We start from the raw sequence: 24,804 nt of genomic DNA on the forward strand, positions 1-24,804 counted from the left end.
AAGGTAATCTATTGTATTTATTGTATATAATAAATCTTTTGGAGCTGATATTATATGTATATCTTGCTAATATTTTTCATCTTTCATAATAAGGCCGACTTAAGAAGGTTACTAACATTGATGGGTTTTCCAAAATTGTCTTCGACCCCACTGGTGTTCCAGAAATTGATGCTTTACGATTGATGTAATACATGCATTCACATATTTTGTTAAATAATGTTTTTAATTTCTCAAGATGATCTCTTTGCTATTGCTCATAATAGGATTGCAAACGAAGACTTCTGAAGACATAATTGACAACAGTTATTTTGTCTCTATTTTTCATTTTCTTTTGTTTTCTGATATATTGTTCCTTTTATATTTTATTAGACTATTGCTTATGTTTCATTTAATCTTATATTTATAATTTACCTTTATGCAAACAAATATACAATTTAATTTTAAAGTCCATCGCATATAAATTTATATTGACATACTAAAATTTTTAGCTATAACCCGTACTTTCTTATATATTTTTTTTTTACTATGACTTTAACTTTTATTATGTCTACATATTAAAAGTTATAATACTTTTAAATCTACTCGCTCCGCGCAGGGCGCGGATTATCACCTAGTAGTAGATATTGAATTATATTAGTTGGTGCTATAAATTATATATAAATGTGTTATATATAGTGCTACGTACGGATAGCTAGGATCACACATTCTCAGCAACTAAACATTTCATACTTCCTCTTTGTTCTCCATTCAGGTTTTTGAGTTTCAACTATGGAACCAAGTTGTGTTCAGTTTCTTGAGAATAAGACAGTTCTCGTCACTGGCGCATCCGGTTTTCTTGCTAAAGGTAATAATCTTTATACTCTCATATACCATGATATCTCAGTTGAATATATTTTGAGCATGAACCTGTTTAATAGAAATTATTACCATTTATTTGTCATTAAATATAGTATGTTCATCAATATTTGTAATAGTTTTCGTGGAGCGAGTTCTGAGATTGCAACCAAAGGTGAGGAGGCTTTACCTCCTCGTAAGAGCATCCGACAACAAGGCCGCGAAGCAACGGTTACACAGTGAGGTGTATTTACACACTTATGACCAAACTTTTTCGTTAAATAATCGTACGAGTTTGAATGTTCGGGTCTTGATTACTTCGTAAACAGGTTTTCGAGAAAGATTTATTTAGGGTGTTGAGAAAGAATGTTGGTGATGAATGTCTAAACGCTTTAATATCGGAGAAAGTTGTTCCTATTCCGGGTGACATATCACTAAACAATATGGGAGTGATCAGAGATTCTAATCTCTTACAAGATATGATGCAAGAGATCGACATCATTGTGAATTCTGCTGCCACCACGAGATTCGATGAAAGGTATTACATTTACTTAATCTGTAAAGAAAATGACATAACATATATCTCTTGTTATTGCCTTATTAATTGGGAAAATCACATAAAAAACCTTTAAAGCGTCACTTACTAACACTTTAAATCTTGAACTAACAATTTTAACTTTCAAAGTGATATTTGTATCATAAAAAACCTCCAAAATAAAAAGTTAACATGTTAAACAGGTAAAAATGATGTATTAGTTTTTTTTTTCAAAAAATAATTATTTAATTAAAAAATAAACAAAAAGTTAAATAAAAAATCCGAAAATTAAATAAAAATTGAAAATTTAATAAAAATACAGAAAAACAAAAAAAAGATCAGAAAATTAAATATTTTTTTTCAGAAAAATAAATAAAAATAAAAATAAAAACTAAAAATTCTATATAAATAAGATTAAATACATATGAACTAAATAAAAATTCATAAATTTCAAAAAATTAGAAAATTTAAAAATTCAAAATAGTTTTTTTATTACAAGATTTTTTTTTTTAAAATATATCATATCATCGTTGACAATAAAAATATCAAATATACCACTAGTGACGATAATGGTTTCTAAGATAACCATTAAAAATGATGATTTTTGGCATATCTCCAATGATAGTTTCCGACCATCATCGTTGAAAAGGGAAATTTTTTTTTTGTGAACTTCTGAATTTTGTTCTTCTGTGTTTTAATTTGATCTGATTTATTTTTTTGAATTTCTAATATTTAATTAATTTCTGTTTTTTAAATTTTCTGAATTTTTATTTAATTTATGAGTTTTTATTAAAATTTTCTGATTTTTCTTTAATTTTCTATTTTCATTTTTTTTTTTTTTTGTTTTAATAATTAAATAATTATTTTTGAGAAAAAACTGACACATCATTATTTTACCTGTTTAGCAGGTCAACTTTTTATTTTGGAGGTTTTTTATGATACAAATGTCATTTTGAAAGTTAAAAGTGTTAGTGAAAAAACTTCAAAGTGTTAGTGAAAAAACTTTAAAGTTTAAAGTACTAGTAAGTGTCACTCTAAAGGTTTTTTATGCGATTTTTTCCTTATTAATTAGCTTTTGTTTTTTGTTTTTGTATGTGAAAAAGATATGATGTTGCTCTTGGGATCAACACATTTGGACCTCTCAATATCCTTAACTTTGCTAAGAAGTGTGCAAAACCACAATTGCTTCTTCATGTATCTACTGGTGAATCATTTAAACCTTTTTATAACCAAATTGATAGATAAGCAGTAATTATGTCTACCAACGTTGTGTAAATATTGTTTTATTTTCTAGCCTATGTTTGTGGGGAAAGATCCGGACTCATACTAGAAAAACCTTTTGCTATGGGAGAAAGTCTAAATGGCAAAAACAAGGTAGATATCGATGCGGAAATGTTATTGGTAGAGCAGAAACTGAAACAACTCAAGAAACTAGGTTATTCAGAAGAAGAAACCAAACAAGCCATGAAAGATCTCGGATTGAAAAGGTTTGTGTACTATTTCAAATGCTAAAATTAGAATCTTATAATATATGAAATAACTTAACTGAGGCTGAGGTATATACTATAAAATCTTAATTAGGGCAAAACTTTATGGATGGCCAAACACATATGTCTTCACGAAAGCAATGGGAGAAATGCTTATTGGCTACTGTAGAAAATCTATGCCTATTGTAATCATACGTCCCACAATTATCACAAGCACTTTCTCTGACCCATTCCCCGGCTGGATTGAAAGTATAAAGTAAGTTATCACTGATCTAATTAATCATTTTTAATTCGATTTTTAAATATTTGTTCATCCAAGTATATTTTTGAGTTTTTCTAATTCAATTTATTTGTGGTTATTGTGTATATATGAAGGACCATAGACAGTGTGATTGTTTCATTTAGAAAGGGACTGCTAAAGTGTTTCCTTGTTGATGATATGGCAGTATGTGATCTTGTAAGCTCACTAAGCATACTACCAATATTGGAAAATGTAAATTAAGATTCTATTATTACTAGCTTGATTCTAACGTGAAAATGCATGTATATATACTACAAGATACCCGTCGATATGGTGGCAAACGCAATGATTGTGACCGCAGCTGAACATTCACGTGAGTCAGGGAGTCATACCATATACCATGTCGGCTCATCTTATCAGAACCCGGTGATGTATAAACAGATATATGAAATTCTAAATCGTTTTTTCCTGGCGAGCCCTCTGCTCGGTCGCAATGGCTTGCCTATTGTCCCAAACGTCAAAATATTTCCCACAATGGCTAGGTTTCGTGTCTACACGAGCCTTCGTTATAAATTACCTTTACAGGTAAACTTATGTAAATTGCACGTACGTACGTGAAATACATTTTTATATGAAGAGCAGTAATTTTAAAATGCATCCTCTCATTCTCATATCTGTTATTTTTTTGTTTTCAGATATTGCGATTACTTAGATTAATTTTTCCATCGCAACTCGGGGAGAAATATGAAGTTCACAATCGTAGATTCAATATAGCGATGAGAATGGTGAAACTTTACAGGCCTTATGTAATCTTCAAAGGCATGTATGTTCAATATGACTCTCACATTTCCTTCAACTTTCCCTTTAACATTAGTTTTCTTCCTTTTCAAAAAAAAAAAACAGTTTTCTTCCATTTTGAATGGTATATAATATTATAGATTTCTTTTAATACATATGATATGTCGTTCCTCCGGAATAATTTATAAAAGACAAATAATAGACGTATTTATTATCAATGAAAGGCTTAAAGATCTTTATAAACTTGTAAGTTAAGATGAATGCTTAATTGTTTTGAAAAGCATAGCAAATATGATTGCAAATCACACTAAATGTTCTATAAAAGCTTTTTAAAGCTTTAGTTTCCAGCTAATTTAGTTTCTTGTTGATGTTATTTTTATGCAGATTTGATGATAGAAACCTGGAAAGATTACGAATCAAGAATGAAGGCACAGAGATAGACAAATTAATCGGCTCCACCAAATGCATTGATTGGGAAGACTACTTCATGAATATACATATCCGTGGCCTCATTACACACGTACTCAAGAAATAAACTTCACATTAGGCCTGGGCGTTCGGGTCTTCGGGTCGGGTTCGGGCCGGTTTTTTTCGGGTCCGGATTTTTTCGGGTCCTAAATATTTAGACCCAATAAGTACTTAGAAATTTTCGGTTCGGGTTCGGGTCGGTTTTTCTCGGGTCCGGGTCGGTTCGGGTCTATAATTAAAATACCCATAAAATATCCGTAATTTTTCGGGTTCATATCGGGTCCGGGTCCGGGTCCGGGTCGGGTTCGGATATTTAGGATCTGAAAAGGACATGATATACCAAATTCCATCAACTTTAGTTGAATATTTGTCATATATATTTAAAATTTTACAAAACAGCTTAAATGAAACTATTAATAATTAAAATAAAACATTTTAAAACTCCAAATTTTACATTTTAAAGCTTTATATTACTTAAAAAATGTTAAAAAATAATAACAAATGTTGTTCACAAAAGATATTTCAACTAAATCATAAAATAATATATATAAAATAGAACACAAAAACATCATAGTTTTAGATATACATGTTTTTAAGTCGGGTACAAATCGGTTTTTATCGGGTCGGGTCTATTCGGGTCGGTTCTTTTCGGGCCCGGGTCTATTCGGGTCGGTTCCTTTTCGGTTTCGGTTCTTTCGGGTAAAAAAAATTTAGACCCAAAAGGTACTTGTACATTTTCGGTCCGGTTCCGGGTCGGATATTTTTGGATCGGTTCCGGTTCCGGTTCGGGTCTTCGGGTCCAGGTTAAAATGCCCAGACCTACTTCACATACAATGCATTGATCTGCCAGATCGTACTGAAATTTCGATAGCAACCTGGTAAACTTGAGCTACGGACTTAAGAAAGAAAGCAGCTAGAGCAAGTTTTGTGGACAAGCTTGATGCGTTAGACTACTATTTTTTTTTTTTTTTCTGAACGCATAAAATATGTATTCAAAATTCAACATGTCTTTCATAAACATTCAGAATATGTCTAGACGAATAAAATGTCTTTCATACTATAAATTATTAGCTTAGACGAATAAAAAATGTCTTTCATAAACATTCAGAATTTTATGTGATGTTTTCCTTTATTTATACTTGATTTAGTAGTTTTGGACCACTTAAAATTCAACATGAAAGAGTTGCAAACCAAACCCTCTGAATGATATTTAATCAGTCACTAGACTATGCATTTTTCTTCTTAAAAGAAGAAATTGAAACTGATACTATATTGTATATAGTCTCTTGGGACTTGGGAGGTCCTGAGCAAGAAACTCTGTGCTCTCACAAACACAACTTGGTCTCCGAATTGGTTTTAAGCACAAACACAGCTCCAAAGTTTTATCTAGGGCTGGGCAAAAAAACCAGAATCTGAAAAACCAAACCGAACTCGATCCGAAAAAATAGTACCGATCCGAATCGAAATTAATTAAATATCCGAACGGACTTGGTCTCCGACTTTGGTTTCCCAGTGTTTGATAAAACTCAAAGAGTTACTTTTTTTTTTTTGATCAAAACTTAAAGAGCTACTAAAACTTATGCTCTGTGGTTTTACGTGAATCTACGACTGAGCATACAGAGAGCCAAGACAGAAAAAGCAAATTATAAAGGTTTTGTTGTCAGATGTTAAGATCATTTGACACATTATATTTCGATATTGATAACGAAATCGCAAATCTTGAAAACTTAAATGAAAAAAGACAACTAATCATATAATAGCAAAAAAAGAAACAAAATTGTCTTTGAAGAAAATGATCCTACCAAAAAAGGATTCTGAAATTAATCCAAGAAGTAGAGAAGGCTCACAACAGAAATGAAAATCAAATCTATTCTCAGCCTTGAAGATGATGATATCTTTAGAGAAACTCTAAGATAATAATAAGCTTAGAACACACGGTTTGGTGGACCCATTGTACTCTTCAAGTACAAACACCTCACCTGCAAAATAAGAAACAACTCTCGAGTTAAAAGACTAACAAAATGTACAGAGGATAATAGAGGAACATAAAAGAAGTAAGACTTTTACTAACATTTTGCCAGTTCTTCTTCAGAAGTGAAACAAGGAAGTTGACACTCATCTGAACATTCTGAAAGATCTGCTTCTCCTCCATGTCAAGGTTACCAACAGCGACACCCATGCAAAGAACCTTCTTGAGCTGGAACTTCACAGTTGCCTTGGTCTCATTCACTTTGGCTTCCAAAGACTCTTGGTGGCTCACAAGAGTTGGGAACTTTCCTGTTAATTTGTTAATTCAAAAGAGTGAATAATATGGTAAATAATATAGAGATGAAAAAGATTAGGTTTGGTGTTTAAACATGCCTGCCTTGTTGAGACCAGGACCAAGAAGACGAGGAATCTGCTTAATAACAGATTCAGAAGCAAGGAAAGCGTGGAACTTCTTCGCTAGCTTCTTGACAAGTTTCTTGTTCTTGTTCAGCTTCTTAAGCGCTTCCACATCCATAGACTCCAACCCAATCTTCTCAGCCTATTAAGTAAAACCACCAAAACCCCACAAAAGTTGCTATCTTTTTCTCAGCTTCTTAAGATTGTTCTTAAAAAGAGTGAAAGCTAACCTCTTCAACGTGCTGGGCATCACCGAGCATGCAGATCTTCATCTTAGGCCTTGGGATGTGAGGCAACTTGACGGAACCGCTGAACCGTTTGTCCTTTTGTGGGTCGTAGTTCTTGAGACCAATCTGGAGCTCGATGGTCTCGGTGAACTTGCGTGGCTTTGTCTCCTTGCAGTGAGTGATCATGGAGGAGATCGCCTCTCTCACGGCTTCACTCTGGAGCTTACTGCATCATTCCAAACAAAAATAAAAAATCCAAACTTTCAATAACCTAAACACTTAATCTACTCATGAAAGTGATCAACTTTCACACATATGATAAAAAAAAAAAAGGACAATACTTTTTTTGTGTGTAAAGAATCATTTTTTTTTCCACCTAAAGCTAATCTATGATTATCCAAAATCAACACCAGTCAATTTGATTACAGATGGGAGCTACTAGCAAACATGATAAGATGATTCTAAACTTGTAACGAAGAAGAAAAATGAAATCGAGTTTTGAGCATACAAACCTCATTTTTGGCAAACTTCCTCGGATGCTGTAAGGACGGCAAGCAAGAGAAAGGGGTTGAGAGTGACTTATATTATGAACCAAGCAAGAAGAGGAGACGAAACCCTAGCCCATTTTACTTTAACCCAATTAAAAGCCCATTTAGGCCCATATTAATATTATCCACTTGGGAGCTTTCAAGCCATATATATATGTATATGAATGTCCTCAAATCAGTTTCTTTTTTTTTTTTTTTTTATACAAGTGACTGAGAATCATAATCTTCTGAGCATTTCAACAACTTGGCAGAAGGTTGTTCATTTGATTTTTTCATCTCCCAGCAACAATGCAAAATTACAATTACGCTTAGCTTCTTTTCAAACAAATGTTATTGAACTATGAATACATCAAAAGATACTCTTTTGAAAATGGAAATACATATAATATTAGATCATAGTTTAATACTCGCCTCCAAGGGAGACAATCACTTTTCAGTACAAATATACAAACTTAAGAAATTAATACTAGTGAATTGTGATAGATAAGCGTCAGATCAAATCCTCTCCCTCTGTCAGTGTCTTCCTTCTTTATCCAAACATGAAAGAGAGATCATCCATAGGAACCTCATCAAGCCCAGCGGTATCAATATCCTGAAGACCCTCAAACCAGTTTCCTATATCTGCCTGCTCATCTATTTCCTCCAGATCATGGAACGCTAGTTTTGAGAAATCTATTGGAGCTTCCTCATCTACTCCTGCTGCACCACCATCTCCAGCGTTGCCTCCTCTGCCTCTGCTCGCTGGACCTGTTGGGTGAGTTGATCTTGATTGGTTTTCGTTCTTTTCTTTGGGTTTCGGTTTGTTCTTGTTCACGAAACCGTCTTCTCTCTTACCTCCTCCACTAAGAACCGCACTATCTATACTCGTTGTGACTTTAGATGAAGCGCATCCGATAACGTCGTCGACCAATGCTTCTCTCCTCTTTGTACTAGACACTGCACCTACAAAACCCCCCCCTTTAGCTCAAGATCATCCGACAAAAAAATGTTTGAAGCGTATACCCACAGTCAACATCTAATGTTTATGAAGATCGATTCTGGAAGCAACATCTAAAAGTGCAGATTATTGCGTACCTGAACCCTTGGCCTCAGCCTGGTGATTAGAAGGTTCATTGAGAGTGTTACTGGCTGTTCCAGAGCCGCCGTTTTCTGATGATTTTGCATCGTTGCTGGGAGATGAAAACAATATGTCTTGAAGTGCGGGATCAGCAAAACAGCTAAGCCCAGTCTCTTCGAACTTGCGACACCTGGCAAGTGTCCTCCTGATGAACGCCGAGGCCGCTTGTCTTGTGACCTTATGGGATTTAAAAGCTTTATTTCCACGGGATGCCTGTTTCCAAAGTAACATCCATAAGGAAACCTCATATATTTATCTTATCCCACAACCAATTCATCCTAGCTCATTATGATTAAATGTAAGCATTCACTAGCTTTTATTACCATTCTTTTCTTGTGAGCTGTTTCCACAAGCTGGTCCATACCTAGCTGCTCAATTTTCCTGCATGTAAACCAGAAATCTTAGCAAAAGTAACAGTGTAACTTGGAAAAATAATAAATCTGGAGAAGCCAATCCTAACCTTTTCTCATCATCTTTCCCCTTCTGGATGGTAATATTTAGCTTCTCCAGCTTTTGCTTCTTGTTTCGGATCTATTATATTGGTCAAACATAGAACATTGATAAATTTTCAACGGGAAGCAGCAGACACAAACGTTACAAGCATAGATTATTTGTTTCGCGTTCACCTGCTGATAAATGCCTTCCTTCAACTCCATAACATCTGTGCTCATAGTTTCTTCAGCCAGATCAGGCTGCGAATAAATAAAAATGAAAATTAAGTGATAATGTTAGAATAACACGTTTTTTTTTCCATTAGCTCACGTTCTTCTCAGATTAACTAAAAGACTGGAGAGAAAACCTACCATGGCCTCAGGGAACACACCAATGCTCTGTAGTTCCAGAAGAAGTCGCTCATCCAAAGACATTAGCTGATACTGCGTGTCAGATACTGGAAAGTTGGGAATGTTCACGTCCCTAGCTTGCAGCTGACCCAGGCTATTTGAATAGGCCTCACCGCCGAGTGCAGCATCCGAATGTGAAAGATTATCATCCCCGATCCACTGTTCATTGCTATGGACAGATGTAGACATGCTACCATTTCTGAAAGGGTTATACACAACACTCCTCTCATTGGAAAATCTGTCAAATAAACAACTCTTGGGGGTCTGAAAATCCCCGCTTGACTCTACTTCAAATTCCATTCTGTCTCTCTCTCTAAACTCGGTGTCAATATAGGTACACGAACCAGAGTGAGAATCATCACTAGCATAATGAAGAGACAGATTCTTCCCTCCATTGAATTGTACGACTTCTTCTCCATCATCTTCCTCGATTAGGGCAGAAAGCACCCTCTTGTACAACGGAGTAATCTCGTTCAACTTTCTCATGTCCAATCTCTCAAATGAAAGATCAGATATACATGACAACGCTGGACCTGAATAGTCAACAATTCCCTCACCAGGGCGATGTGGTGCTTTCGGCAATTTGATACCCTGAGATATAATGAGTTCCTTTCATTCATGCTACTTTCAGATAAACAAAAAGTCTAATAAAACTAGACATTGCTGCATAAGTTTACAATGCAACTTACCATAACGTTATAGCCATCTAAGATTGCCTCTGACAGAGATTCATCGAGTTCTTCAGCAAAATTCAGCTGTTTTTTTTTTGACAATCACAAGTTAACGAGTGTTTGAGTTGGCACCCAAGAGAGAACTCACATATATAATATTATGGACGGTATCTTAATTATTACCTGATCTTTTATGTTCTGCATGTCATCTGCATTGATGGCAGCAAAGATGTGGTCCATCTTTTTCCAAAACTTACCAGAACAAGCAAGATCTACAAAAAAAAAGATATTTCAAGTTAAAAAGAAAACTTATTGCAATAAAACTTGAAAGACAAGACATGTGGAAGGATGAGTACTCGCTGCCTTCCGTGCTGAATTAGCCGCTGCAAAAATATCTTCACGATCATCATCAGATTCACCTGAAAAGCCAGACAACGCTACCTTAGAAATTTAATAACGCTACCTTAGAAATTTAATACCTACTTTAGTACAAACGAAAATAACTGAGCACGAGCTAATAGTTACCAAACCTAAAATATTCAGGGTAAAGATATATGTAGCACTTCACAGAAATTAATTTGATAATACACTACGATAACAGTGAATATCGTAAATGACTGGAACTCGAAGTGCCAAAAGGATATGAATACCTGTAATATCTGGAGTGGAAATAGAATTTGAGGCACGCCGCGTAGAAGGTTTACGATCTTTAACCTTTTTCGCTGGTGGACGCCCATATTTGCTATTCAGAGAGAGAGAGGTAGAACGTTGGTCACTCGTCTTTTTAGCTTTATATATACTATAATACGTACTAGGTATAAGAAAAAGAAAAAAGGAAGAAAAACTGAATTAGGCATAAATCACCTTCGATTCTTATCTGACGCAATCTTGACATTGTGCAGAGGCTTCTCTAGTGTTAGATTCTCTGACTTAACAATCATAGGATGAAAGCCAGGAGTTGTCAATGACGAAACACTTTCACACTTTCCTTGCTTCCATGCACCACCTCCTTTATAACTCGTTTGCATTTTATTTTTCCTTAACGGCGACCCTGTTTTAGGAGTTGTGAACAAGTCCCCACTCGCAAGAGCACGCTCTCTTGTTTTGTTGTCTCCAGCTCCCGAGTCCTCACTTTCAGAGAAACCATACGGTGATGAAGCATTCTTCGGCTTCCTTTTCATTTTTAAAGGGCTACTGTCAACAACTGAGAGTGACCCAGTGGTTCCAGGAGATCCTCTAGGACTAAAATCAGATGTTGCAAAACCTTGAGCTGAGAACTTGCTTTCAGCATGCTTGATAACAGGCGGAACTACATTCGTTCTCCTCGTTCGAGAATTCTTAGGTCTCTGGCCAACCCATTGAGCCATTGCATGTGCAGATGAACCTGCTGGCAAATGAAGCGTTAGACTGTGTCTCATAAACATAACAGATCGTGTATTTAGACAACACTTAGATTGCCTCTAACCTTGTAATACTCCAGATGATGGCTCGACTTTGATTGAAGAATCAACACACATAACGGTTGCTGTTCTTGGAGCCCTAGAAACATTTCCTTTCAATATTGCAGTAGAGCTGTTTGTGGGGCCATCTTCCTGTAAGTTTCTCCTGGATAAGCAAAATAATGCGTTTATCAGCAAACAATTTGCTGTTAAATTAACGTAAAAGCTATAACAAAAAAGAGCTTGAGGTATCTGCTCACTTATTGTTTCCCTTGGCCATAAGCCTCTGCTCAGCAAGTACTGACCGGTCCCTTGCAAGGGAAACAGTCTCCAACTCATTCCTGGGTAATCCACCCATACCTGGACTGTCTGGTTCAAATGAAGACTCAAGCCGGTTAATTCCACTCACCCCGGTGGAAGATTTCAATCTGCAACAAATGTGCCACGTTGTTATTTCTGTGAGAATGAAAGATATGCAAGAGGGATCAATTTCGAAAAACTATACATACAACAGTATGTTGCAAAAAATTTCTACGGTTCCCCCACTTTCAGGCCCACTTAAGGTTATTTGACTAGAAAACTCTCAAACGGTTTTCAGTGTTTTATGTCCGGATACCTGAAATTTTGGGTGTCACAAGAACGCAACTTAGAGTCAACTGTCGGCTTCGGCTGCTGCATGACACGTTGATCAGGATTCATAACTCTGTTGCCTAGAGTTGCAACAGACCGTTTCCTTTTCATTCTTGTCTCCCATCCTTCACCACCAACAGGCAGCCTGCGTATCTTCTCCTCTATTCGCACTGTTTCTCCAGGAACACTTGGAGGTGAATCAGAGCCCCTTTCTATAACTTGCTGCCTTGCAAGAGTAGAAACTCTACCATCCCCCTGAAAGTAGTAACAGACCAAAACATTAAACCACGGTCACACTAATCGAACAATCAACCAAAATATTCAAGTGGATGTCTCCTTTAAAGATTACAAAAGTTGCCTAACACGGAGTGGAAATAAACAATCTTCTAAACCATTGATAACCATCATATATATTTAAACTGAGATCTAGATACAAACCTGCACATCTCCAAGTGGGGTACGAGCACGCTTGTTCAATCCAAGCATCTTTTTTCTCTCCTCAGATCTTTGAGCCATACTGTCTTGCGCTCTCGGAACCTGGTTTCTCATCTTATCCAAGTTAGCTGCGTCCATCCTCTCACCAGGGGATATATCACTCCTCCTTCGTTTCTTTGAACTCAACGTCTCCGCATATTTATCCAACTTAAATATGGATTCACTTAGCTTCTTCGCTAGATCCCTACAAGATAGTAAATAACAATTATACTTGTAAAAAAATAACATAAAAAGAAACAAAAACCATACCCGGCCTCTCGGGAAGTATCTAGCACACTTTCCTTAAATTGCTTGAGCTCCTCTGTTGCCACAGGAGGAGAAGGCTTAGGATGGGACATTCCAAAAGAAGTATCTTCTGATGAGGCCTCCCTACTAGGGACGCTGAGAACCCTCCTTAGCTCTCCTGAGCGAGTATAGCTTTGATTGCCTAATCTAATCGGTTCCAATGTTAAGACTTGAGACAAGTTCGGGGTATCAGAAGACAAGCCTACTGTACCCCTGCTCAAATTGTTACCAGAGCCTAGCATCGTGCCCTTCTTCAAACTCTAAAAGTCACTTCAAACCCTGCAACCAGAAACAACCACAAGCACGCATTTCAGAAAAAAGTAATGTGATTTGATTGCTTCCCCAACAACAAAAGATAGAAACTTTCAATCAATCAAGTAGTAAGCAACACTCTTTCTAACTTTTAGTTGGCGAAATCACTTCAATAAGAAGAGAATCTATGAAAATTTACGAATAGTCTCACCGCTGCACCTAATCCCAAGCCATGAATCAACACGAAATTGCAAAACCCTAGAATCGCGGAGACGAATCAAAACACGGAGGAATTGAGAGGAATCTAAGCGTAATTGGGACAAGGCGAAGCCTTTTGAATCGCTAGGAAAAAAAATTCAACGAGGGTCTTGTGGTGGATTGGATTGGTTTAGGCAAAAAGTAATCAGTCTCTCTGCTTTCTTATTGGACTGAGTTTCCTTACCTCCACTCTAGATTCCGTGTGCTTTGTGGCAGATGATGTCATTTACCGTTGACCGGTGTGGCATTTCGGTTTAAGTTTCGGTTCGATTTTCGTTTTAATATAGATTCTCTATAATTAATACTCATTAATAAATTTTACCTGTCTCAACTTAGACTGATTTAAATTTTGACACAAATCAATAAAATAATAAGATAATAATTTTTTTTTAAAAAATTATGTAAATATATGATCCATTAAAATTATAAATTAATAATTTATATATATACATATTTTATATAAGCAAGAACATATTATTATATTATTTGTTTTATATTCACAATGGAACTATCTTTATTATTTCTTAACACTTAATAAATTTTTGATGAGATTTAGTAATATTATATCTAAAACCACATTTAAGTTCTATGCAATATATATTATATAAACTAAATAATATAATTAATATAAATGAAATTTCAAAAAATAACAATTTAGAATTAAATATTTTTCTTATTTTAGAATAAACATATCTTAAAATAGGAAATCTAAATAACAAAACTTTTGTAAATTAATATCTCTATAAATTAATAAAATTTCAAAGTCCCAATATTATTAATTTATAGAAGTTCTACTTAGATTATTTCTCATTTTTATTAACATTAGTATTTTTCAGGTTTGGAGAACTTTGGTGATTCTGGAGCCTTTTGAAGTGTAGAACTTCACAAATGTGTCAGAAGTTTAGCTATGGATGAAAACTTTCTCACGGTGCGATTGAGTCCATCTTTTGATACAGGATAGAGATTTGGGTTAGATTTCCAATGGCACTGGTTATATCTAAAATTATGCTCGTTATACCAAAGAGTGATAAGTCTGTCTCGCGAGAGGAAGCTATGGAAGATTAAAAGGCATGTCGATCGCCAGTATGCCCTTGGTATCGCTCGACACTGATGCCAAAAGACAGGCCAAGTCTATTTCATGAACGAATTTGCTAAGAAGTCACCATAAATTACCATAATGCTCTTTGGTGAGCTCTAATACCAATTGATAGCTTTGATTATTGTCAAAGCTTTAAGAACAGAACAGTAACAGCTAAAGCTCGAGACTTTGTTTTTGGGCAATTAATCATTGCCTCTTTTTGGGTTTTTCATTGATATAAATACTGGAGTTCAACTTTTAAAACTGGAAGATAAAGAAACGTGGAGTACAACTCTTACAAACTTGGAATCACAAAGAAAATGGAAACCTGGATAAACAATCCACTTGCTTATTTGCAGAAAATGGAAACAGAAAATAAGACTGTCAATCGATTCAGTCTTATTGATACCGTGGATTGGGGCTTTGGGCTTTTGATCATTGTGAAGCCCATCAGACAATCAAAGCTAGTTGTTTATTGCTTAGTCAGAATGGTTTCTCATGTTTTGTGTTTTCTTCTGGCAGAAACTTTCACAACTGGTCACAGAAGCGTTCAACTGGTTTCTCATGTTTTGTGTTTACCACGAAGAGTGTAGTGGTAAAGCAATCGCAGACCATTTATCACAATGCAACTGAAGTATATGTTTTGGTATCAGTCAGGCAAAAGGCATAAAACTTTGTACTCTACTCTTATAAAATCAGATCTAAAGATCTAAAAGTTTTTCTCTCTTATTATATTGTTCCCTTCGGTATAATGTGGAATATCAACACAATTCTTCTTGTATCAATTTCAAATATAAGAACACTGAAATCTTGGAGACATCTTAGGATGGCCAGAAATGAACCAATTCTAAACAGGAAAATAGGAAAAGAAAACATCGAGTTTACTCTCGAGTTATGCAGGAAAGCCTTCTCTCCTTCGTTTGTTAAACTAATAAGATCTTGGAAGCTCTTTACCAGCCAAGAACGATCTTAAAAGAATGAGAGCACGCTCTGGTTGCAACACGGGAACTTCATGTCCGGCCCCTCTCACCGTTGCAAAGGTTAGCCCTTCGTATACCTCTGTCCATCCTCCAACCTGTCACCACCACCATGCAACATTACTGGCTCTGCACCATATGTATATACTATAAAATGTATATCTGTATGTGTGCATATACTATAATATGTATTAATATATCTGTATGTGTGCTAAAAGTACCTGGTTCCCAGAGTACCAAGGGTACCAGCGGGTTTTCACCGTAAGATTTAGATGGCTAATGGAAAGTCTAGTCGCAGTCACTGGAACCACCGAGTCTGTATCCCCGCTGCATCAACGTATAATAAATAAAATGCAAGTTTAGTGACCAAACTTGTACATGATACTGAAGTTAGTTTTATGGCTCACCTAAACACCCATATCCTCAAACCAGCGGCCATGAGTTCCTTGTATGTGGGCAACATGGAATGGTCAGAATTGCCCCAGTCCCAGTACTTAAACAAAATTTCATTGCAAACGGTCCACTTATAGGGAATGGAGGTAAGATTAGCGTGCATGGCTCGCTGAACATCAGGACGGTTATAATATATCTCTGCGTAGCTCTCCGTACAAGGGTCTTCTTCCTCTACCAAAATCCCTCCATGCATGAACTTGGTCTGGTTGGTTTTTGGTACACATAAAGGTGAGTAGATGCTGTACCCATTGACTTGGCCGAACTCAACGACCGTGGCGTAGTAGAGTGCGTAATCACACTCGTTAGAGTTAGTATTCTCCGTAAAACTGCAGTGCTTGAGGATAGAGTTGTAGGACCTGTCCGAAATCATTGCGTGTGACCACCAGTACGTGACGGCTCCTAATCTGTCGTAATGCCTGTCCGTATCTCCGTTACCAACCTTACGAAAAGTATATGCATTAAGACAAATCTGAAGTAATGGTTTTGGGAATGCGATTAATACAACCTTAGTTTTACCATGAATCCCTTGAGATTGATTATGCTTTTGTTGAAGGTTTTGTTATAATGATAGATCTTTTTAGCAAGCTGAGGAACATAATGCCCTGTAAATAGAATTATAGTCAAAACTCCTAAATTAGTTATATTTATAAGATTTTCTGATTTTATTTATTTACTTAAAGAACTACTAATTTAAATGATTTTCTAGCCTATAATTTTGTATGATGTTTTATTTTTATACAGCACAAAAATTACTTTCATGTTTTGTATATTGATTAAAATAAGTGACTGAAAAAAAAAAAATAATAAGTGACTGATTTTATTACTTATTAAAACTTTAAATGTTGGCTAAAGGCTGTTTCTTTGAACAGGTCTAGTATGAGGACTTAAATTTAGACGTAATTTTCCATGACTAATGTTGTAATGTTTCTATTTAATATATAAAATATAAGTATTACTAATGTTTCATGGTCAAATACATAGGAAATATGTTATGGAGTAACTTTATAATTAAATACTATTCAGATTCATGTTCACATGAGTATTTTACTTTTCTTAATGTTACAATCAATAAATTTTTAAAATGCCATATCGTGTCTAGAACAACGGTTGTATATGGAAAATATAATAATAATATGGAAGAAAGTGAATATAGCAAGGTGGAAACCACCATCTGATTAAAATAATATTTTGATTTGCTTAGTTATAACATCCGATTAACTGTAGGAGAAAATATAGGGCATGAAGCATCGATTGATATTTGCATAGTTATAGTTAGATTAATTTATTATTATATGCCCAAACAGTTAATTAATCTATAGTATTATTTATGAAGTGATTTAAATTATTTTTCATGATTTCCATGATTTTAGGTACTTTTGCTTATTTGTCATATTTTAATTAGGTTTAAACTGAGTCATTAATTTATTAATAGTTTTTAGTTGAGTCCATAACTTATTAATTTAAATAATATAACTATAAAATATGTAATTAGATATATAATTATTTTGATTTTGCTTATTTGTCATGTTTTCTAGGCCTGGGCGTTCGGATCTTCGGGTCGGGTTCGGGCCGGTTCTTTTCGGGTCCGGATCTTTTCGGGTCCTAAATATTTAGACCCAATAAGTACTTAGAAATTTTCGGTTCGGGTTCGGGTCGGTTCTTCTCGGGTCCGGGTCGGTTCGGATCTATAATTAAAATACCCATAAAATACCTGTAATTTTTCGGGTCCATATCGGGTCCTGGGTCGGGTTCAGATATTTAGGATCTGAAAAGGACATGATATACCCAATCCCATCAATTTTAGTTAAATATTTGTCATATATATCTAAAATTTTACAAAACAGCTTAAATGAAACTATTAATAATTAAAAAATATATTTTAAAACTCTAAATTATACATTTTAAAGCTTTATATTACTTAAAAAAAGTTAAAAATAATAACAAGTGTTGTTCACAAAAGATATTTCAACTAAATCATAAAATAATATATATAAAATAGAACACAAAAACATCATAGTTTTAGATATACACGTTTTTAAGTCGGGTACAAATCAGTTCTTATCGGGTCGGGTCTATTCGGATCGGGTAAACATGACAAATGAGCAAAGTTGTTCAATTTGTTCCTTATCAAAATTGCATAGGGAAATATTTTCTTATAAGTTCATTCCTTCATGGGGAATTTAGAAGAAAAAAGTGGGATCTACCTAAGGTAGACTACCTTTCAATAATTTGACTAAAATTTTAACATATCTGATATAAATTTTGAGGAACAAAGAATTCACAATAATTTTTTTCCTTCAACATGTTCACCAATTTGAGTTTTATAATGCTGATTTTTGGATTAATAAGACATAAAATAATAAGTATTCGTAAGATGATTATGCCCGCATGTGCGGACAAAACACCTAGTAAATAGTACTCCCTCCGTTTCACAATAGATCGTTTCACAATAGATGATGTTATTCCTTAGTGCACAAAGATTAAGAAATTTACTTTTCTCTAAAAAAAGTAGTTTTAAAAATATAATTTTAAAATCATTCAACCAATTACAGAAATAACTACAACATCTGATTGGCTACACGGTTTTTAATAAAGTTAAAAATAACATAAAAATATCAAAACATCATCTATTTTGAAACAACAAAAATCTTCTAAAACATCATCTATTATGAAACGGAGGGAGTAATAGATAGGTACACCAACTTTTTTGAATGATTTTGTTTTAATAGTATATTAGATTTTGGGTAGAAAATTTTATTTAATCGCATTTTTTCTTTATTTAAAGTAGGCGTGGATATAAACTCCATAATCCGAAATTCGAACTGAATCCAAAAAAAAATTTGATCAGTACTCATTCCAAAATATAAGAAATAGCAGAGTGGGTCTTGTAGGATGACACAAAACATATCCAAACTCGAGATACTATTACGAGAACGCGAACATGTAACCCAAGTAACGAAAATCCAAATTAATCACGAATATAAATATTTGATGAATAAATATTTATTTCTAATATTTTAATTCTATATTTATTTTCAATGATATCTAAATAAGTATCTAAATTTTAAATAAATACCTTAAATATCGAATTCTATATAAATAAGTATTTATTTCTTATGTTTTGCTAATTTTGGATTTAACTTCAGATATATTCAAATCAAACCAATATAACCCGGATTTGAACGATATAAATTTATTTTATGGGTTTTAGGATGAGATACAAATTAGAACCAAACCAATGTGTTAAATCCGAACCTGATCAGTATTTACAAATTTTCCGGAATGAGACCTATGATGTGATATAAATTAGACACAAAAGTTCAAATAAGGATACCTGAACGAAACCTAACTTAAAATGTAGTTTATGTTTTGTTCAATTAGTTTTATATTTGATAAAAAATTTTACATGTTTGTTGTAATAATCCGTAAAACTATACTCATATAAAATATCAATAATAACATGTTCCATCATATCATTAAACATTAATAGTAGTTAACTATTAATATTTATTTTATAAATATAAATATATATATACATATGTATGATTAACTATATGTTATTCAACCCGTCTTTAAAGCGCAAATTTTTTGTTTATTATTATATAAATTAACTATATGTCATTAAATCCGCGCTATACTTGTTAAATATATCGAATTTTTTAATATTCTAATTTAAAGATGTATATTTAAATATGATATTATTTATTAGTTTATATATTTTACTTTAATATTTTGTTTTAATAAATGGAAGTATGTTGTAAAATTCATGAATATATGTTATTATTTAAATTTATAATGTATAAAATAGTTAATAAATTTATTAAGTTACTTTATATTTATTAATTGGTGTAGTAATTTAATTATGAATATAAATGTTATTTTTTATTATATAAATAAAAATAATTAATATTTGTTTATAATTATAGTTAATATTAGTTATGAATTTTATAATTTAAAAGTAAATATTAAAAATAAATTTATATTTAGATTTTAAATAAAAGAGATATTAAAAGATAGTATTAAAATGCAATCTTAAAAAAAGATAGTTAAGAATATCTTTTTAGATATCTTATTTTGAAAATATTAAAATAATTGATAAGATATGATATATATTTAATAATAACTAAGTTAGTTATAGGAGAAAAATAGAAAGTTAAATAAATGTTATGGTCCAATCTAGACTATTTGTAAGTAGATAAAAAGTTCTTCTGTTTTAATAGTATTGATATTCTATTAAAAGTTACTAGAGGAATTATTAATTTTTGAGTTTTTATTGTTATTTGTTTATGAATTTTTAAAATCTGAGTATAATCTATTTTTTTTTTGGGTGGTGATTTTAAAATTCCAGTCAAAATCCTTGTTATTGGAAAAGTTTAGTTTTCACTGATTTTAAGATTGTATTAAAATCTTTTATTATTGAAACGTAATTTTTTTTATTTTTACTCATAAGACTCAACTTTGCCAATATATCTATACACATAAGATTTTTGGAATCTGTGTAATAAAATGCACTCACATACAAAAACACACAAAAGTGAAAAATGAAATAATACAAATCACAACTTTAACATAATGCAAATCATAACTTAAAAATAGAAAATAAATATTAAAAATTTAAAAATAAAATTAAAAATTTCCAAAATATTTTTAAAAAGTATTTTAGAATTTCAAAAATAATTTTAAAAAACAATATGAAAGAAAAATATGAAAAACAATTGTATTATTTATATATATCTATAAACTAAGGGGTAGAATGACATTTTGCCTCTTTAATGATTGAAATGGTTCTATTTCCCTATCTCCTACCACCGTTAATTTTTTACTTTAAAAGTTAATAACAATCACTAGAATTCTATACACAAGTAATGAAAATCAATGTAAAAATATTTGATAAAATTTTAAATTTAGTTAACTTGTTAAATCCTCTCAACTATTATAATCATCAAATTCCACAAAAAACCATATTCCAATAACCCCCCCCCCCAAGTTAAATTTAATTATTTTAAAAATGCTTAAGCACTAAAGTTACTGAGTTAAGTTATGATACACTTTTTGATTAATATTAAACCAAATACAGAGATTTCTCACAATTTATGTGGGTAACTGAAAAAGTTACTAAACACTTGCTATGTGGGTTTATTATAACCAGGTTTATCATAAACAATTAAACCAAATGAAATTTGAAATGCTTCAAAATATGTATATGTGACATACCGGCGTAGCTTTCACCAGCAATGTAGAAATCTCTGTATTGATATTGAGGAAATCTTGACATCCATTTGATAAGAAATATCAGATTTTCCTGAGCTGCAAAATCATTACCATAAAACAATCAAAATGATTGTTTTTGGAACAAAAAAAAAACAAGACAATGCTTGACAAACATGAATAAATAAAAAGAATCTGACCAGTCCGGTCGTCTCCGGAATCCTTAAGATCAGAGCTTGTGTTAGTGTACGAAAATCCAACTCCAACTGGCGATTCCAGAAACAATATGTTTGCTTCTATTCATTACAAATAACACATTTAAAAGACACATGATATTTATTTGTAAAACAATTTGATTCCATAACAAACAAAATATAAAAATAAAAATAAAGATTGAAACACAATTTTGAATTAGAAAACCTGTGTTCCAAGAAAAGCTGTTGAGGTAGAGACTAGAACCGGTTTTATTGATCCTAAACGGTCCAATTTCCTCCGAAGCTCCATACCCAATCGACGAGCATCCCGGTCCTACAACTTTGTTTCTAATTTACGTTATTGTTTCTACAAGATTGCAACTGCTTTAGTGTCCATATCATGCGCATTATCTTCCTTTAACATCAATTCTTCCTTTAACAAGGCATATAAAATAGTTAAAAATTGAGTCTTTTGCAAGAATGCACGCAAGAGATTAAATAGCAAATGGGTAGGTGAAAAGAGGGATATAACTGTTTTGAATCATCCATATATATAAAAAAAGAGAGTTCTTAAAAAAATGAAAAAGTAAAAGATGATGAGATTGGAGCCGCATATTTCGTTTATGAGAGTCATCATATTGGGTTGGTGATGTTATTTTAGTGGACAATAAGTTGTTTTATTAACATGTGGGTACTTTACCATTTGAAAATTTAAGAAGTATAAGATGACATGAAACACTGTTACTTCTCTAACTACAAAAATAAATTTAATGCAGGAGATTGATTTGGGCTCAAATCAGTTTGCCTCAACAAAGCAACATATAGAGTCTTCCATCACTCAAACCTCAATTGAGGTTAGCAAGGAAAGTAACGGAATGCAGGAGATTGATTTGGGCTCAAATCAGTTTGCCTCTTTAACTTCCTTAGAAGGAGAAGAAGAATATCAATTGGATTTGGATGAAAGTTCTGGTCCAATAGACATTTTGACACCTTCAGAGAAAAGATTCCTTCATGAAAGACCTGTTAAACCCTCGGCAAAAGGTATGGAATGGCAATTGCAATCCGCGTCTCGCGGACGAGGAAATAGAGGACGTGGAAACCGTGGAAAACTACGGTAGAAGCGACATTTACCCCTCTCTAAAGTCAACCAAAGTAATGCTTTGGTAGTCTCTTGTTTAACTATGATCATTGCATGTTACAATGACTTCAGTTATAGCCTACTATGTAAGTCTTTTCAAATAAAAGTATGTTTTAGAAAAAAAAAAAAAAATTTAATGGATTTCACCCTTTTGACTAGTGTACGAGGTACATACAATCATGATGTTTTTAATATTTTTTCTTCAGTAACATTGTTTCAGTCATATCATAAAATTATTTCAATTTATAGGTTATCCACTGACTAAATTATTTACCGAACAGAGATTGTTAAACGCAAATTTAACGTTTATACTTCCATTCAGTATTTTAATATTTTTGTTTCAAAGGTTTATGAACATTTTTTGTCAACTGTAGAACGAAGTATTATACCACCCAATTGAGATTTCTGTTTTCTTTTCCATTTGTGTTTATAACTTTCAAATGGTATTTGATTAAACAAACCTCAGGTTTTATGTTTTCGAAAGACGAAGATAATAATTGACATGCGATATTAACCAAAAGCAAACTATAAACCAATGTTTTAGCCCACACAAATAAGCTAGTAGCTATATAAGAACGGAAGCAGGAAACACAAGAATCTAACCTCCATTGAGCCAAAGAAGAAGTGGTTTGTTCTTAGGGGAAGAAGATGACTCGGTGAGCCAGTAGAAAAGTGATCGACCGTGTGACTCGTTCACAGTAACGTAGCCGGAAAACTGTGAGAATCCTACTTTTGGTTGCCCTGGAAGTTCCTTGATCCTGTCCTCCTCTTGCTCTCTTGTTGATGATGTTGATGTCGATGATATCACTAGTAGAAGAACGATTAAGTAGCTGCTTGTCATTCTTGTTCTCTCGCACTTTCACTATGTTAGATTTTTTTTTAAATGGAGAAGAATTGCTATCACTAATAAGTACATACTTGTATATCATATGTGAGAAGGACATGAATTGTCTTTTTGAGGGTCTTTATTTAATTAATGGACTTTGCTGAGTCATCATTCATTATATTATTGAGACCTATATATCTTTAATACACGAAAACAACTTTATCTTTGTATATGACTAGATTTTCTAGCGCGAAGTTATATTAATAATTAGTTTTATTTTATTATAATATTAAAATTATAAATTTAAATAATTTATTTACATTTTTCTACAAAATTGTATTCAAAGTATGGTTTATTTTTTTCTTTTTAAGTTTCATACAATTATACATTTAAATAACAAATACTTAGATATATATTTGCTTCATAATGTAAAAGTACAATTGTATTTATAAACATATTTATATTCTTTTATCAATCATAATATTATTTCAAAATTATATAGATTGTTCGATGCATACTAACTATTACAACATTTTCATAAATATTTTTATTATAATTTTTTCTATGATTCTATTTGAATGATATAAAAAATATTTGATATGCACAATGTCTAACTTTTCTTTGTATTTATCAAATTTTACAATGAAAGTATGGTTGTTATATACGTATTGGGTTATTTTTATTTGAAATACTCTTATTTATTTCTTTAAAATGAAATCTTATAATATAATATTTGGATTTAAGTTTTAGTCATATTAAATATTTTGATGACTTTTAAAAATAGAAATATTTTTTTGTTAGATATAAGAAAAGAGGAATAATTATATGAAATTTTAGCTAACTTTAAGTAATATATTGTTATTAAAATAAGAATACATAAATTTATAATATTAGATATAAATTCTACTTTATCTAGTAATGATATAAATATCAAGACTAAGATAATTTATTAGTTCATATTTTTTTTTCTTATTGTTAAAAGTTTGTCAAAATTTCATTGTTTTTAGTTTATTAATTAATATTCTTAGATAATATAGCCTCCAGATGATGAATATATAATGAATATTCTATTTATCTTTCTTTCTTTTTTGTCACTGAAATTATAATTTAATGTCAATATTATTGGTAACTATTATCAGAAATTTCAACTAATTTATTTCGTAAGCCTCTCTAGATTCTTTATGTTTTCATATATTTTATTAACATTTTTCTTCAAATATCTTTTGGAGAACTTTGGCTTTTATATGCTTAGAATCACCAACATTATTTTGATGACTTTTATAAGCTTTCTGGTATTTTCGAAACATTTTATAATTAGGAGGATGTTTCAAAAATTAGACAACTCATCTAAAACCAATTCAAAATTTTAGGGTTTCTCAGAAAATTTAGATGGCCATTTAATATCATAAAAATGATTT

At 32.5% G+C, this 24,804-nt stretch overlaps 4 protein-coding genes across 8 annotated transcripts; 1 reads left to right on the plus strand and 3 right to left on the minus strand.

The window, feature by feature from the left end:
• The first annotated feature begins 697 nt into the window (after window positions 1-697).
• On the plus strand, window positions 698-5,495 carry LOC106329460 (putative fatty acyl-CoA reductase 7). Of its 2 annotated transcripts, none has more exons than XR_001267822.1 (11): window positions 698-844; window positions 975-1,078; window positions 1,164-1,372; window positions 2,473-2,573; window positions 2,664-2,856; window positions 2,951-3,112; window positions 3,232-3,313; window positions 3,416-3,682; window positions 3,793-3,916; window positions 4,280-4,437; window positions 5,192-5,495. XR_001267822.1 is itself a non-coding variant. In XM_013768117.1 (11 exons), exons 1-10 carry the CDS (start codon window positions 769-771, stop codon window positions 4,428-4,430), a joined length of 1,473 nt encoding a protein of 490 aa, XP_013623571.1. In that variant the 5' UTR covers window positions 698-768; the 3' UTR covers window positions 4,431-4,437; window positions 5,192-5,495. The 2 variants fall into 2 exon arrangements, 1 of the variants encoding a protein (XP_013623571.1); XM_013768117.1 differs by having other exon boundaries at window positions 3,793-3,920.
• Window positions 5,496-6,090: 595 nt separating this feature from the next.
• Window positions 6,091-7,558, minus strand: LOC106331404 (60S ribosomal protein L10a-3). Its single transcript, XM_013769750.1, has 5 exons — window positions 7,488-7,558; window positions 6,979-7,201; window positions 6,725-6,890; window positions 6,435-6,640; window positions 6,091-6,342 (listed from the first exon to the last, which is right to left on the minus strand). The coding sequence occupies exons 1-5, from the start codon at window positions 7,490-7,492 to the stop codon at window positions 6,289-6,291; spliced, it is 654 nt and encodes a 217-aa protein (XP_013625204.1). The 5' UTR covers window positions 7,493-7,558; the 3' UTR covers window positions 6,091-6,288.
• Window positions 7,559-7,836: 278 nt separating this feature from the next.
• LOC106335210 lies at window positions 7,837-13,681 on the minus strand. Of its 3 annotated transcripts, none has more exons than XM_013773665.1 (17): window positions 13,466-13,681; window positions 12,967-13,281; window positions 12,667-12,901; window positions 12,209-12,477; window positions 11,853-12,020; window positions 11,619-11,758; window positions 11,018-11,537; window positions 10,804-10,895; window positions 10,510-10,572; window positions 10,337-10,425; window positions 10,172-10,237; window positions 9,444-10,073; window positions 9,267-9,332; window positions 9,101-9,171; window positions 8,964-9,021; window positions 8,598-8,853; window positions 7,837-8,465 (listed from the first exon to the last, which is right to left on the minus strand). In XM_013773665.1, the coding sequence occupies exons 2-17, from the start codon at window positions 13,242-13,244 to the stop codon at window positions 8,053-8,055; spliced, it is 3,414 nt and encodes a 1,137-aa protein (XP_013629119.1). In that variant the 5' UTR covers window positions 13,245-13,281; window positions 13,466-13,681; the 3' UTR covers window positions 7,837-8,052. The 3 variants fall into 3 exon arrangements, with proteins under 3 accessions (XP_013629119.1, XP_013629118.1, XP_013629117.1); XM_013773664.1 differs by having other exon boundaries at window positions 7,837-8,459; window positions 12,661-12,901; XM_013773663.1 differs by having other exon boundaries at window positions 12,661-12,901; window positions 13,466-13,680.
• A 1,615-nt stretch (window positions 13,682-15,296) lies between these two features.
• Window positions 15,297-23,451, minus strand: LOC106332368 (putative serine carboxypeptidase-like 23). 2 transcript variants are annotated; one of them, XM_013770837.1, is made up of 8 exons: window positions 23,164-23,451; window positions 21,649-21,756; window positions 21,429-21,524; window positions 21,235-21,327; window positions 16,537-16,622; window positions 15,975-16,459; window positions 15,789-15,894; window positions 15,297-15,665 (listed from the first exon to the last, which is right to left on the minus strand). In XM_013770837.1, exons 1-8 carry the CDS (start codon window positions 23,399-23,401, stop codon window positions 15,519-15,521), a joined length of 1,359 nt encoding a protein of 452 aa, XP_013626291.1. In that variant the 5' UTR covers window positions 23,402-23,451; the 3' UTR covers window positions 15,297-15,518. The 2 variants fall into 2 exon arrangements, with proteins under 2 accessions (XP_013626291.1, XP_013626290.1); XM_013770836.1 differs by having other exon boundaries at window positions 21,649-21,762.
• Window positions 23,452-24,804: the final 1,353 nt, after the last annotated feature.

This window comes from Brassica oleracea, chromosome C3, assembly GCF_000695525.1.
Source record: "Brassica oleracea var. oleracea cultivar TO1000 chromosome C3, BOL, whole genome shotgun sequence".
NCBI lineage: Eukaryota > Viridiplantae > Streptophyta > Magnoliopsida > Brassicales > Brassicaceae > Brassica > Brassica oleracea.

What these genes read in the sequence shown, in the direction of transcription:
- LOC106329460 (XM_013768117.1), top strand. Translation starts at nt 769, where the DNA reads ATGGAACCAAGTTGTGTTCAGTTTCTTGAGAATAAGACAGTTCTCGTC. An exon ending in ATATGGCAGTATGTGATCTT is followed by an intron (nt 3,314 to 3,415) that starts GTAAGCTCACTA and finishes ATATACTACAAG; the next exon opens with ATACCCGTCGATATGGTGGC. An exon ending in TATGTAATCTTCAAAGGCAT is followed by an intron (nt 3,921 to 4,279) that starts GTATGTTCAATA and finishes ATTTTTATGCAG; the next exon opens with ATTTGATGATAGAAACCTGG.
- LOC106331404 (XM_013769750.1), bottom strand. An exon ending in TCCTGGTCTCAACAAGGCAG is followed by an intron (nt 6,641 to 6,724) that starts GCATGTTTAAAC and finishes ACAAATTAACAG; the next exon opens with GAAAGTTCCCAACTCTTGTG. An exon ending in TGAAGAAGAACTGGCAAAAT is followed by an intron (nt 6,343 to 6,434) that starts GTTAGTAAAAGT and finishes CTTATTTTGCAG; the next exon opens with GTGAGGTGTTTGTACTTGAA.
- LOC106335210 (XM_013773663.1), bottom strand. Translation starts at nt 13,244, where the DNA reads ATGCTAGGCTCTGGTAACAATTTGAGCAGGGGTACAGTAGGCTTGTCT. An exon ending in ATGGCCAAGGGAAACAATAA is followed by an intron (nt 11,759 to 11,852) that starts GTGAGCAGATAC and finishes TTGCTTATCCAG; the next exon opens with GAGAAACTTACAGGAAGATG. An exon ending in ATCATCTGGAGTATTACAAG is followed by an intron (nt 11,538 to 11,618) that starts GTTAGAGGCAAT and finishes ATTTGCCAGCAG; the next exon opens with GTTCATCTGCACATGCAATG.
- LOC106332368 (XM_013770836.1), bottom strand. Translation starts at nt 23,401, where the DNA reads ATGACAAGCAGCTACTTAATCGTTCTTCTACTAGTGATATCATCGACA. An exon ending in TTCCGGAGACGACCGGACTG is followed by an intron (nt 21,328 to 21,428) that starts GTCAGATTCTTT and finishes ATGATTTTGCAG; the next exon opens with CTCAGGAAAATCTGATATTT. An exon ending in CTTGGTACTCTGGGAACCAG is followed by an intron (nt 15,666 to 15,788) that starts GTACTTTTAGCA and finishes TGGTGGTGACAG; the next exon opens with GTTGGAGGATGGACAGAGGT.